This window comes from Mus musculus, chromosome 3 (genome assembly GCF_000001635.26).
Source record: "Mus musculus strain C57BL/6J chromosome 3, GRCm38.p6 C57BL/6J".
Lineage (NCBI taxonomy): Eukaryota > Metazoa > Chordata > Mammalia > Rodentia > Muridae > Mus > Mus musculus.
In genome coordinates, this window is record NC_000069.6 from 36,972,740 (window position 1) to 36,987,868 (window position 15,129).

The 15,129-nt window shown below is 37.9% G+C and overlaps 1 protein-coding gene across 17 annotated transcripts in view; it reads left to right on the plus strand.

The window, feature by feature from the left end:
* 4932438A13Rik (RIKEN cDNA 4932438A13 gene) overlaps positions 1-15,129 on the plus strand; it is a 189,971-nt gene that overhangs the window by 109,677 nt on the left and 65,165 nt on the right. For all 17 annotated transcript variants that reach the window (XR_001783681.2, XM_006535446.4, XM_017319536.2 and 14 more), the window contains exons 43-47: positions 492-711; positions 1,429-1,587; positions 2,848-3,023; positions 10,630-10,805; positions 14,232-14,938. Coding sequence is in view for 16 of the 17 variants with exons in the window: in XM_006535446.4 (XP_006535509.1) it covers positions 492-711; positions 1,429-1,587; positions 2,848-3,023; positions 10,630-10,805; positions 14,232-14,938 (1,438 nt within the window). In the remaining variant the exon portion in view is untranslated. The remainder of the gene's footprint in view (positions 1-491; positions 712-1,428; positions 1,588-2,847; positions 3,024-10,629; positions 10,806-14,231; positions 14,939-15,129) is intronic.

Consider the following 15,129-nt stretch of genomic DNA (forward strand, 5'->3'; position numbering starts at 1 on the left):
GAGTAGTTGTATAGGGAAATTGTTTTTTGATATCAATTTGCTGATTCCATAATTAAGCCATAACAGAAATTGCTTCAGGCTACTTCTTATTCTTTAAATAGCCATAAACATGTTCTTTAAATACCTCATGACTTGCTTACATCCTGGTGCCGTGGATACCCACCCTCCTACCACTGATATTAACCAGCATTTATTTCCTATATTCTGCTTAAGATGCTGTTCTATGACTCTTGTTTAGCTGTAGAAATTAATGATTCATTGTTAAATTACTTCAAGGAATATACTTGAATATGATGTGTTGCCCTTAGTATTGTATTACAGAGTTATAAAAAAATTATTGTTTTTACATTTGACTTAATAATCCTAGTAGCCAAAATCGCTGTGAGTATTAAAAGATAGAATAGCAGAAATAGGAACAATTATGGTGGTTGTAATTATTAGCAGTCAGTTTCACTACTTCAGAAAAAACCAACTGTGTGTTCATTTTGTAGGGCATTCACCCATATCATTCTCTGAGTTATACCAGTGGGGACACTGCTACTGATTCTCCAGTACATGTTGGACGTGCTGGGATGCCGGTAAAGGAGAGTCCAAGGAAGGAGAGCCTTCTCAGCTATCTGACTGGAAGCTTCCCAAGCCTGCACAACCTTCTGGAAGGCACTCCTCAGAGAAGTAGTGCAGCTGTGAAAAGTAGCTCCCTCACAAGAACAGGTACCTAGCCCAGTGGATCCAACACACTCCTCTGGACTACAAGCAACTGCACTTCCTCACATATATACAAACACACACATACAATTTAAAATAAAATGCTTCTTTCAGTTACATTTTCTTTTGTGGGAAAAATAGAAAACCAGTTTATTATATACTTTGGTTGCATGACTAAACCTTTTACTTACTTTGTTTTTGAAAAAATATTTTAGAACAAAATTGTAAATTTCTCTTCATGCCTTTTATTTTTATTTTCAAATTAGTGCTGACTAGTGCCAAGCTACACATTCTGAGTCTAAAGAATGCAGAATCTTCACTATTGTGATAACAAAATGAATTTTGTACTAATGTCTTAGGATCCCCATGCCAATATCATGAGAGTTTAAAAATACATGGAGAGATGGCTTAGTAATTAAGAGTACTAGCTGCTCTTGAAGAGGATCTGGGTTCAGTTCCCAGCACCATCATAGCTACTGACAACCATCTGTAACTCCAGTTCCAGAGGATCCAGATTCCCCCTCTGGCCCCCACAGGCATGGCATACACTTTGTACACAGGCAAACTCGGGTGAAGCACCTGTATATATAAAATAAGAATAAATGAATCTTTAAAGTTTTTTTCAAAGAGAGACATTTTAATCCAACTTTCTGAAAGTATGCAAGTAGCATTTTTCTGTTTTATAGTATATAATAATCTTATTCACCATAAACTTTTTTTCAGGGAATACAGTAGCCACTGACATGCTGTCTGAACATCCTTTGTTATCTGAGCCATCATCTGTGAGTTTTTATAATTGGATGTCAAATGCTGTGGGAAATCGTGGAAGTGTGGTACAGGAATCTCCTGTTACAAAGTCAGGACATAACAGTCTTCCAACAGGTAATACAGTTATCATTTTCATATTAACCGTCTTCAGTCGTACATACAGTTACAGCAAAACCTTGTTCCTCAAAGGATAACTAGACGGTCAGCTGTTAGGATGAAGTTGGACCGTTTCAGCAAAAAGCTAATTAAACTTTGACTTGGTGTTATTATAATATCAAATACAAGATTTAACGAATTTAAAGCATTTAATGTGGTTGGTTAAACATTCATAACACAAAAGGAGGCAGGTTAAAAAACATTAAGTATAGTTACAACATGATATACCTACAATACAGGAAAATATCTTGAATCTGTCTAGTTCCCTCTGAGACATCATAACTATTAATTATATACTCTTTGTAGTTACTTAAATATTTAATCAGATCTATGGGGATAGAAAAGTAAGATTTCTTTCCTTAAGGAGAGAAATAAATTAGGGCCATTTATTAATTTTAAAAGATCATGCATGTATAAAAATATTTGGCAAGATGTTCCCCAAGAAAGTGGTGGCTGTATCAAGTGTAAGTATATCAACCTTCCTTTGCCTATTTTTGAAGTTTTCCATGTTAGTAAATATTGAAGAATATTGAAGTAGACTTTGGTACTGATTAATAAAGGCAGCTAAAATGAATTTTCGATGCTGTTTAAGCCATATGAGTTATTTCCTGATGGAATGAGAAGAGTGGTTGATTTGTGACTGCCCACTGGGTTGTTTCTCGTGTGGGTGTGATCTGAATTCTAACCACATGTTAGGTTTCTGCATTGACTCTTGACAGAAGAAAATAGAAAGATGGCATCGCACAGTTCTTGGTTCTGATTTCACTGTTGTTCAGAGTGGCTATAGTTTAAATTTTAAGACAACTTCAGTGGACTAGTTCCTCTCTATCAAGGGTCCTTTGTCTGGAAGGACAGGATATAAAGCTTGGATGTAATTCTGTTAACACCATGGCCTTTTCCTGCTGTACTTCCTTTTCAAAGATTTTCCAGTCGGAAAATTCTACATTTTGGATTGGCTGGCTTGAATTCCTGTATAAACATCATGGGTATTTTCTGAATATTTAATGTCATTTTATATTAGTCACATCTGTAAATATTTAGTATTCCATATTATTGGGTTGGGTTTTTTTTTTTTTTGTTTGTTTGTTTGTTTTGTTTTTCCTCTGTTGTCTGGTAAGGGCATTACAACGTAGTTGCTTTTAAATTTGACTTGATATGCGTTTGTTTGGTTTTTTGTTTCTAAATGATTCATATTTACTCTTAACATTTTGCTGTTAGGAGTTGCACCCAATCTTCCTACAATCCCGTCAGCTTCAGATTTCAACACCGTCTTATCTAGTGACCAGAATACTCTGGATGGGACACATTCTCAGCACAGTACTAGTCAAGATGATGTGGCAGGTGTAGAAGAAGCAAACCAAGGGTTTCCTGCTGTTCAGCTAGCTGATGCACAGGTGAGTGTGCCTGGGTTTCCTGAGACTGGTTCCTTCAGCAGTAGGTACCTGAGGTTCAAGTGAAATCTCTATTCTCTGCTTGTTGGAAAGACTTTCATGCAAAATAGGAGAGCCTTTAGAAGCAAATTACCCAATAGGTTATCATTAATTGAAAGTTTCATCATCATATTTTTGTTATGGGGAGTGGGGGTGGGTGGGTATGGGGGACTTTTGGTATAGCATTGGAAATGTAAATGAGCTAAATACCTAATAAAAAATGGAAAGGAAAAAAAATTGACCATGATATGTTTAACAAGTTAAATTTTATCATATTCTACAGACTCTTGTACAGTGTTAAGAATTTATTAAGTGAGTAGTTGGGAGACAGTGGATTTAGAATAAAGAAAGTAATTCAAACATGTAGATATCTATGAGTAGCAGTGTCTTAAAGGACTAGAAGGAGAAAGTAGATGTGAAATGTGAACTGTTGATGTAGTTCATACCAGTGAGCATGAAATCTAGGAAAAGTTGTTGTTTGCAAAAATATAGACAGATACTGTGAAATTATTTGGAATATATTTAAGTTTGAATGAATAGAAGGTAAGCTGGAGAATGGGGTATGGGGGATAACCAGGGTTTTAAATGTGGACATCGGAAAGCTGTGTATACACAACTGGATAAGAAAATTGTTATATTTCCCCCAGTTGTTTCTTCCCTTTATATAATAATAGAACAGAACATTTCATCCCTTTCCCATAAACAAGTTTCTGATAAACAAGTTTTACAGAAACAAAGGCAGCTGTTAATACCTCACAGCCTATTTCCTCTATCCTATTCTTCTTTTAGTTAAGTAAGTAATTAATTTTTTAACATCTTGACCTTGACCACAAGTTTTTCCTCCCTCCTTTCCTTCTAATCCTACCAAGCCCCTACCTCCCCCATCCACTCATTCCTCTTGTCTTCAAAAACGGGTAGGCCTTTCATGGATATCAGTCAGCCATGGAGTGTCAAGTTGCAGTAAGATTAGGCACCTCTCTTATTAAGGTTGGATAAAACAACTCAGTGGGTTGATAGGGGCCCCAAAACAGGCCATCAAGTCCCGGTCCACCCTCTGACTGTTCCACTTCCATACCTCCTACCTGTACCCCTGTCTCCACAAGAATGTCCCCATAGCCCCATCACCTACCCCACCAAACCTCCAGACTCCCTGGGGCCTCCAATCTCTTGAGGGTTAGATGCATCTTCTCTGACGGAACCAAGAGCCAGCAATCCTCTTCTGTATATGTGTTGGGGCCTCATATCAGCTGGTGTATGCTACCTGGTTGGTGGTCCAGTGTCTGGGAGATCTCGGTGTCCAGGTTAATTGAGATTGCTGGTCTTCCTACAGGGTTGCCCTCCTCCTCAGCTTCTTCCAGCTTTTCCCCAATTCAACCACAGGGGTCAGCACCTTCTGTCCATTAGTTGGGTGTAAATATCTGCATGAGAATCTTTCAGCTGCTTATTGGGTCTTTCGGAGGGCAGTCATGATAGGACACATTTTGTGAGTGCTCCATAGCCTCAGTAATAGTGTCAGGTCTTGGGGCTTCCCCTTGAGCTGGATCCCACTTTGGACCTGCCTCTGGGCCTTCTTTTCCCCAGGCTCCTCTCCATTTCCATCCTTGCAGTTCTTTCAGACAGGAACAATTACGGGTCAGAGTGTTGACTGTGGGGTAGCAATCCCATCCCTCACTTGATGCCCTGCCTTTCTCCTAGAGGTAGGCTCGACAAGTTCCCTCTTCCCACTGTAGGGCATTTCATTTAAGGTCCCTCCCTTTGAGTCCTGAGAGTCTCACCTCTGGTACATTCTGGAGGGTGCCCCTAACCTCCTACCTCCCAAGGTTGCCTGTTTCCATTCTTTCTACTGGCCCTCAGGCCTTCAGTCCTTTTCCCCACACCCAATACCAGATCATGTGTCCCCCGTCCCCCCTCCTCCCATCCCAAGTCTCCTTTTCCTTCCAGGTTCTCTCCCCAGTTGTGGTTGCTTTCTTCTCTCTAGTGAGACTGAGATGTTCTCACTTGGGCCCTTCAGCTTGTTGAACTTTTTGGTTTGGTTTGGTTTGGTTTGGTTTTTGTTGTTGTTGTTGTTTGAGACAACAAAACAGGGTTTCTCTGTATAGCCTTGGCTGTCCTGGAACTCACTCTGTAGACCAGGCTGACCTCGAACTCAATAATCTGCCTTCGAGATTAAAGGCCTGTGCCACCACCACCCGGCTTGTTGACCTTTTTGAATCCTGTGGACTATACCTTGGGTATTCTGTTGCTGTCTGAAGTTCTCTGTTGCTGGCTGGCAGCAGCAGGAGCGGAGAAGCATGTTTCCTGCCCCATGGAGAATTAGCAGGTTTGTTTGTTTGTTTGTTTTTAATTATTTACAGCAACATTTGTGGCTATTTGTGAATGGAGTTGTTTCCCTACTTTCTTTCTCAACCTGTTTATCATTTGTACAAAGGAAGACTACTGATTTATTTGAGTTAGTTTTATATCCACCCACTGTGCTGAAGTTGTTTATCAGCTAGAGAAGTTATCTGGTAGAACTTTGGGGTTGCTTATGTATACTATCATATCATCTGCAAATAATGACACCTTTATTTCTTCTTTGCCAATTGGTATTCCCTTGATGTCTTTTTGTTGTCTTGTTCTAGCTAGCAGGGGTACTATATTAACAGGGGTACACTGTTGTCTTGTTCTAGCTAGCTAGTACTATATTGAATAGATATGGGGAGAGTGGGTATCCTTGTCCCGTTTTTAGTGGGATTGCTTTTATTATGGTTAGGTATGGTCCTTGACTTCTTGATCTCTACAGTACTTTTAAAATGAAGGGCTGTTGTATTTTCTCAAATGCTTTTTCTGCATCTAAGGAGATGATCATGTGATGTTTTCTTTGAGTTTGTTTCTATAGTGGATTATGTTAATGGATTTTTATATATTGAATCAACCCTGCATCCCTAGGATAAAGCTTACTTGGTCGTGGTGAATGATGGTTTTGATGTGTTCTTGGATTCACTTTGCAAGAATTTTATTGAATATTTTTACATCGATATTTTATGCAAGATTGGTCTGAAGTTCTCTTTTTTGGTTGGTTTCTTGTGTAGTTTAGGTATCAGAGTAATTGTGGATTTACAGAATGAATTGGGTTTCTGTTTCTATTTTATGCAATAGTTTGAGGAATATTGGTATCAGGTCTTCTTTGAAGGTCTGATAGAATTCTGTACTAAATCCATCTGGCCCTGGGCTTTTTTGGTAGGAAGGTTTTTAATGACTTCTTCTATTTCCTTATGGGATATGGACCTGTTTAGATAGTTTAGCTTGTAGGACCCCCGATATGGGGACCCCCACTCTAGTCCAGGGATAGGGTGCACCCACGAACACACAAGAATCCTTCTTGTTGCAATACACACGAGGCTTTATTGGCAGAGCTGTGGGCCGACACGTACCTCACACAGGAGGCAGGGGAGTCGACTCCGAATCTCAAGAGCTCGGGGTTTTTATGGAGGAAAAAGGGATAGGGGTGCAAGGAATTTCAACAAAGGTATGGGATTGGCTCATTCAAACATTAACAGTAAGATTACATGTCAGCCAAAGGGCATCAGGACTTTGTTCCTGTGGGCTGGGGGCTCATCTTGTTCACATAGCAACCAGTTGATGTATGACTTTACCCGGCGTCAAGGGGCAATAGACAGAGGGGAGGTTCTGGCCAGATGGTGTTGACCCAGACAAGATAGCCCTGCTTGTCCTTGCATTCCTTTTCATCTTTACAGTCAAGCTGTTCTTAGGAATGTCCAACAGCCCTGCCCTGGCATGCAGGCTCATAGACAACTCTTTTACATGAATCACAAGTTACAAAATCTCATTTTCCTTCAAGCTGTTCTTGATTTAACTTTGGTATGTGTTTTCTGTCTAGAAAACTGTCCATTTCATCTAGATTTTCCAGTTTTGTTGAACATAGGCTTTTGTAGTAGGATCTGATAATTTTTTGAATTTCCTTCGTTTTGGTTGTTATATCTTTCTTTTCATTTCTGATTTTATTAATTTGGATGCTGCCTCTGGGCCCTTTAGTTAGTTTGGCTAGGGGTTTATCTATCTTGTTGATTCTCTCAAAGAAACAGCTTTTGGTTTTGTTGATTCTTTCTTCTCTTTGTTTCTACTTGGTTGATTTCAGCCCTGAGTTTGACTATTTCCTGCCTTCTACTCCTCTTGGGTGAGTTTACTTCTTTTTGTTCTAGAGCTCTCAGGTTGCTCTTAAGTTGCTACTGTAACATCTCTCCAGTTTCTTTACCAGAGTGCTTAGTGCTATTCATTTTCCTATTAGCACTGCTTTCATTGTGTCCCATAAGTTTGGGTATGATGTGTCAACATTTTCATTAAATTCCAGGAAGTCTTTAATTTCTTTGTTTATTTCTTCCCTGACCAAGTTATCATTGAGTAGAGAGTTGTTCAGTTCCACTTTTATGTGGGATTTATGTTATTTTTGCTGTTATTGAAGACCAGCCTTAGGCCATAGTGGTCTGATAGGATACATGGTATTATTTCAGTTTTTTCGTATCTGTTGAGGGTTGTTTTTTGACTAATTATATGGTCAATTTTGGAGACAGTACCATGAGGTGCTAAGAAAAAGATGTCTTCCTTTGTTTTAAGGTAAAATGTTCTATAGATATCTGTTAAATCCATTTGATTCATAACCTTTATTAGTTTCACTGTTTCTCTGTTTAGTTTCTGTTTCAATGACCTGTCCATGGGTGAGAGTGGAGAGTTGTAGTCTCTGACTATTATTGTGTGGGGTTCAATGTGTTTGTTTAGCTTTATTAAAGCTTCTTTTATAACTGTGCATGCCCTTGTATTTGGGGCATAGATGTTTAGAATTGAGACTTTCTCTTGGTGGATTTTCCCTATGATATATATGTGAAATGACCTTCCTCATCACACTTGGTAACTTTTGGTTGAATGTCTATTTTATTGGATATTAGGATGGCAACTCCAGCTTCTTAGGACCATTTGCTTTGAAGACCTTTTTCTATCCTTTTACTTTGAGATAGTGTTTGTCTTTGTTATTAAAGTGTGTTTCTTGTATGTAGCAAAATTCTGAATCATGTTTGTATATCCAGTCTGTTAGCTTATGTCTTTTTATAGGTGAGTTGAGTCCATTAATATTGAGAGATATTAAAGACAGATGACTGTTGTTCCCTGATATGTTTGTTTTTGTGGGTGGCTTTATGTGCTTGTGGTTCTCTCCTTTTGAATTTGTTATGAGATGCTTAATATTTTGTCTTTTCTTTGGTGTAGGTATCTTCCTTGTATTGTAGTTTTCCTTTTAGGATCCTCAGTAGGGCTGGATTGGTAGATAGATACTGCTTGAATTTGGCTTTGTCCTGGGATATTTTAGTTTCTCTGTCTATGTTGATTTAGAGTTTTGCTGGGTAGGGTAGCCTGGGCTGGCATTTGTGTTCTCTTAAAATCTGCATGACCTCTGACCAGGCTCTTCTGGCTTTTAGTGTCTCCTTTGAGAAGTCTGGTGTAATTCTGATAGGTTTAACTTTGTATGTTACTTGGCACTTTTCCCTTGCAGTTTTTAATATTCTTCCTTTGTTCTGTGCATTTAGTGTTTTGATTATTGTGTGATGAGAGGATTTTCTTTTTTTGGTCCCATTTATTTGGTATTCTATAGGCTTCTTGGACATTTATGGCCATGCCTTTCTTTAGGTTGGGAAAGTTTTCTTCTGTGACTTTGTTGAAGACATTTTCAGGTCCTTTAAGCTGGGAATCTTCGATCTCCTCTATTCTGATTATTCTTAGATTTGGTCCTTTTATTGTGCCCTGAATTTCCTGGATGCTTTGGGTTAGGAGTTTTTATGTTTCGAATTTTCTTTGACAGTTGTGTCAATCTCTTCTACGGTATCTTCTATACCTGATATTCTCTTCTATCTCTTGTATTATGTTGGTGATACTTACATCTGTAATTCCTAACCTCTTTCCTAGGTTTTCCATTTCCAAGTTTGCCTCCATTTGTGTTTTCTTTATTGTTTCTACTTCTACTTTTAGGTCTTAGATCACTTTATTCAATTCCTTCACCTGTTTACTTTTGTTTTCCCATATTTCTTTCAGTGAGTTATTGATATCCTCCTTAAAGGACTCTATTATCTTCATGAGATAGAATTTTAGGTCCTGATTTTCAGGTGTGTTGGTGCATTCAGGGTTTGTTGTGGTGAAAGAACTGGGTTCTGATGATGCCCATGTATATTGGCTTTTGTTGCTCTTCCCTCTCAGCATCTAGTTATCTATCCCTGGTACTTGCTGGTCTGAGTGACTCTATCTGTAGTCTGCCTTTTTTGTCCCTTGGTTGCTTCTGGTCTCCTGGTAGACCTGAAGCCCTGGCTGTAGTAGGCCTCCTGTTGGACCTTCCAAACGGTGGGGCAGGGTAGGGGGGTGGGCTAGGAATGGGCGTTTTCAGAGGAGCAGAAAAGCTGCTGATCTGTTGCCCTGGCTGCAGTAGATCTTCTGGCAGGCCTTTAGACTGTTGGGTCTTCAGAGGAGCAGTCAAGCTGCTCTCCTGTATGAAGCTGGACCTGGGAGGTCTTCAGACTGGTATCTGTTGTCCATTTACCTTGTGTAGAGGAACTCCTGGGATGCCTTCAAGCTGTGGTGTTTTCAGGAGAGCAGACTAGCTGGAGATCAGTTGCTCTATGTGCAGTGGATTTCCTGGGATGCCTCAGGATGTAGTATCTTCAGGGGAGCAGACTAGCTAGCAGTCTGCCCCAGCAGAAAGGACCAGGTGGAAGGGGAGTGTTATTCAGCAGGCCGGGGTTTTGGATGTGATGGGACCTGAGTCCACTGGGCTTCCAGAAGCAGCTGTGGGACTTCAGGCGGGTTTTTACCAAATGCTCTGAGTGCAGCGGATCTCCTAGGATACCCCAGGATCTGGTGTCTTCTGCGGAGCAGACTAGCTAGCAGAAGGTGTCTTTAATAAAAATTCGCTAATAAAGCGAATTGAGTCCATTGATGTTGAGAGCTATTAATGACCAATGAGTGTTAATTCCTGTTATTTTGATGGTGGTGGTGGTGGTGGTGGTGGTGGTGGTGGTGGTGGTGGTGGTGGTGGTGGTGGTGGTGGTGGTGGTGGTGGAGGTGGAGGTGGGGGGTGGGGGGTGGAGGGAGGTGGAGGTGGAGGTGGTGGTAGGGAGAGTGTGTGTGTGTATGTGTGTGTCTTTTTTTGTTTGTGTTGGTGTGAAATATATTTTCTATGTTTTTTGGGATAGTTAACTTCCTTGGGTTGGATTTTGCATTCTCATTTCTTTTGACTAGCTTCTCTGTTAGTTATGATAATAGGTCTGGTGCCAGGTTTTTTTTGTTTTTGTTTTTTTGTTTTAATAGAAATATACGGGTATCCATAGACCTTTAAAAAGCACAAATGAATGTAATCTAAATTATTTTACCCTCAGAGAAGTTATAGAGTAATTGATTTATTTTTTTATCAAAACAATTATGATATCTTTTGGTTTTGTTTCATTTTGTGGTAATAGATATTATGCGTTAGTATAAGAACAGAGTTATCAGTGAACAATAAACTATGTTAATGCTGTTGTTTGATATCTTCCAGGTTGTTTTTAAACCTCTTCTGAGTCATACAGGGATCCAGTCACAGGACACAATGCCCCTTTGTTACCGGATGTACTTCGGAGAACACCTTTCATTTTCAGGAACTTTAGACTGCCTCAGAGCAGATATTGTAGATTCGGACACAGCTAAAGACAGGAAAGGAAAAAGAGCAAGAAGGTATTTTTCATATTGTATAAAATTTTATTTTAAAATTATAATTTTAGTAACAATGAGAAGGTAATTTCCAGTTATTAAATGTAATGATCATATTTTATTAAGAATAAAATTTTGATTTTATTAATGGATCAGACAGTATTTTAGGCCTATTTTTATAGAAAGTACATGAGGTATTCTAAAGAATATCTATTGATATATTGATAAATTCACTCAGCACTATATGCTTAACTTCACTAGTAAAGTTTTTATGTCTGTGGTTTTAATCTTTGCACCGACAGTTTATTCCTAACATATGTTTTGAGTTGACTTTTACCATATTTGTGTAGGTGTGGCTGTATTTATATATGTGCATGTCTGTGTGATTGTATGCAAACATATATGTATAGGGACCAGAAGAGGATGTCGGGTGTTCTCTAACATGTTCTACCTGTTCATATGAGACAGTCTCTCCCTAACCTAAGGCTAATCATTTCTTTGCTAGGCTGGAAGCTAACAAACCCTAGAAATCCTCCAGCCTCCTCTACCAGCAAAGCTGGGTTTTAGGTGTTCATGGGATGCTTGGCTTATTAAATGAGTGCTGAGATCTGGACGCCAGTCTTCATAATTGCATAGCAACTAGTGAGCTACCTCTCCAGGTCCTCAGACAATATTTTTATCCAGGGATAGAGTAAAATTCACATTGAAAGCATAGCCATAAGAAACAAATATACAGGAAGACATATGTAACATATGACAGATAAAGCTATGAGCTTTCTGTTACTGCCATTCTGTTTTCATGGGTAAGTTTTACATTTCTTTACTGCTTGAATAAGCACTTTCAAATCTACTAACAGGTTTGACTCTTCCTTTGAAAGTTGGAATTTTACTTTGGGTATCTTGTTGACATGGACAGAAATCCTAAAATATGGTCATAGGTAACATTTCTGATAATGTTTTCCCAAAAGTCTTAGTTTTTTTGTTTTGCTTTGTTTTTGATTTTTTTGGGTTTGTTTTTTTGTTGTTTGTTTGTTTTGGTTTTTTTGCAGTTTTGCAAGTTGTAAGAGTAAAAGATCACTTATATTCAATTTAAACTTAAGAAAACTGGAATTTTAGTTTGAATATTCTGTTTAAATTTTTTAAAAATGAAATTACATTTATTTTTTTGTGTGTGTCCATGTGTATACTCATGTGTGCAGGCATGAGACAGCATTTGTATGGAGGTTTGGGGATACCCTCTGAGAGTCAGTTCTTTCCAGCTTGTAGGTCCCAGAATTGAAGTGATACCATCAGACTTAAGTAGCCAGTGCCTTCATCCATTAAGCCACCTTAGTGGCCCATATTTAAATTTTTAAATAAATTAATAAAATTCATTTTTGTAAACGAATCATGTATAGAATATAGGGCTTTCTTCAATTTAATTGAGGTCAAATTATCTGAGGATTTTCTAATAATACAGAAACATAGAAATAGTATTCTCTGTCTGTTAAACACAGAGAGTTCTTATAAGCTGTTTGTAAAACTTAATGGAAAAATCTTAAAAATGTTTGTCAAAATATTTTATAAATGTTTATGTATGTGTGTAGGAACACACATGCAAGTACATCATATATTTCTTCTAAGTATATACAACTACATTGTATAATCATTATATAAAATATATAAGATATAAGAAGTTGCCTATAGATATACAGATTTTGTGGATAAACACATATGTATAATTAAAAACAAGTTACAAACTTTTACTGGTATCATAAATGCCATGCGGTGGTACATGTACCAAATCCCACCCACCTAGCCACAGTTCCCTTTCTGTGATTCTCTAGCCAAACTTAATATTCCTCTCTCTATTGCTTCTGGCAGCACTCTGAGTGCTCTACACTCTTAGAACCAGCTCATAGGCAGCCTGCTCAGAGGTTTGCAGTTTTACTCTAAACTCTTGGTTTCTTGAGGTCTCACTACACTAGACTTTCCTCAGCCACTAATTTTAGTCTTAATTTCTTTGTTTTATAGCACACTATTTATTCTTCTATTTATTGTACATTAATTTTGGATTGTAATTTTTTGTATAAACATTCACTTTGACTTTAAAGCCTTGGCAATAAACCATTTAACATAGAGATTAGTATGCAGTATCTCTTAGATGTAGTTGACATGTTAACTTGTAAATTATTTGTAAAAATTAGTGGAAAAATTACAACCTTCAAATGTTTGTCAAAATATTGTATGTAAATATGTGTGTGTGTGTGTGTGTGTGTGTGTGTGTGTGTGTGTGTAGGAACATAGTATGTTTAAGGTTCAATTGTAGCTTTGGCTTCATAGTGTCCATGACAGTCCTTAACTCATCTGCTGCTTTTGCCCTAAAGGACTGCTTCAGCATATGCCCAGAATTCTTTTCTCCTTTTCTTGACTGTCCTAAACTTTCTTCTTCCTTTTGGTCATCCTTACATATATCAGATTTTTTGGGTTGTTTACTTGCTTTTTCTCAGAGATTTGTTATGTCACCATTCTGTTTGGGATTATTTTTGTAACATTTTATTCTTCTGTGAGTTCTGGGTCTTAGTATCCAATGTTTCCTTCGGCAACAACATGCAGAACATTGACCATCAGCCCCTTGTGAATGTCTGCATCTGTGCATATTATTACACTATCGTGTGGCATACTTTTTATTTAATAATAAATGCCATTATTCAATAAGGAATTACAGCTCTAGTTATAAATTCATATTTGAGTTGAGAATATCAAAGTATTTTCTGATTTTTTGTTTTTAAATAGAGATATGGCCCATGTTTTATTTGCCCTTTGTGGCAGTATATTCACAATACATATGGAACAAAAGAAGGGACATGATGGTTTACTTGAGATTTATCATTATTGTTGGTAGAAGTTGAGTGCCTTTTAAAAATAAAATGTTTAAATAACTGTAATTTTTACCCCAAAGTTTTTAGATAAGTCAGGGGATGTAACAATAATTTTTGTGTAAGATTTTAGGTATTTTTAAATGTGTTGTTTTGTTTCAGTTGGTTTTTCTTTCCACTTGTAACTTGGTAAACGAAGCTGTGAAGATTTTCATTCCAATAACTAATAGGATTATACTAAGTTTGAAATTTTAAGTTTAGTATGACGGGCTGGTTCTAATTGATCTGTGGCTAATTCTAAGTTTCTATACTATTACATGTGATATTAGATAGCAAGAAAAAAATGTTTGTTTTATTGTTTTTTTTTAATAGAAGCCAAATGATTTTGACTTCTTAGTTAATATTAGAGGAAAAACTAAAGGCTATCTACTAGCCCATGAACAGACTAGACTAGTGCAAACATGCAATGTATTGAATCTCTTGCTTAATGGTACAGTGCACCTTGGAGGTTATTATGTTTATAAATGCATAAGAATATGCTATGTAGTTCTTCACAAAAGGAAGTAACAGCCCTTCCCTTTGAACATTTTAGGCAAGGCCATGTGAACCTTCCCCCACTGGAGTTCAAGCCGGCATTAATGTTGGAAACCTTCAGCATCAGTGCTGTTGTAATGGAAAAGTCAGTGTGCACTCCGCAAAACTCCACCAGTGCCCTTTCCTTTCATGATCTCAACAAGCGCTATTACAACACCTTCCATTGCAACTTCACTATTTCCTGCCAGTCAATAAGTCAGCATGTGGATATGGCTCTGGTCCGTCTTATCCATCAATTCAGTACAATGATAGATGACATCAAAGCAACTCAGACAGACATTAAACTTAGTAGATACACAGCTGGATCAGCTTCCCCTACGCCTACCTTCAAAACCAGAAAACATCGGGATTTCCGTTCATCTGACTTCAGCCGCAGTTCGAGAGGGAGTCTCAATGGTGGCAACAGAGTAAATAATGCCAAGAACAAACGGGCCAACAATGAGAACAATAAAAAGGAATCCCGAAACAAAAACTCACTAGGAAGGTCTGAAAGAAGAACCTCAAAAGTATCTAGGAAAGGTTCAAAAGATGTAGTGGATCATATGACGATTCATATGGATGATTCCGATTCCATCACAGTGTCAGAGCAAAGTGAGCCTTCTGCTGAATGCTGGCAGAATATGTATAAATTGCTTAACTTCTATTCACTTATCTCAGATCCAACAGGGATATTGGAAAAGTCCTCAGAAACATTTGGACCAGCAGGTAACAAGCATTGTTGTGATTTACATTTTTCTGTCTAGAAATGCTAAAGAAGACTGTTCACCATATTAATGGTATAAATTATTAAAATGCATAGAAATTGGTAGTCACCAAAGAGAAAATAGTGCTGACATTCAGATATTCTGTCAGCATACTTCCTCCTTGACCCTGACATAGACTGCTTTTAAAGGATT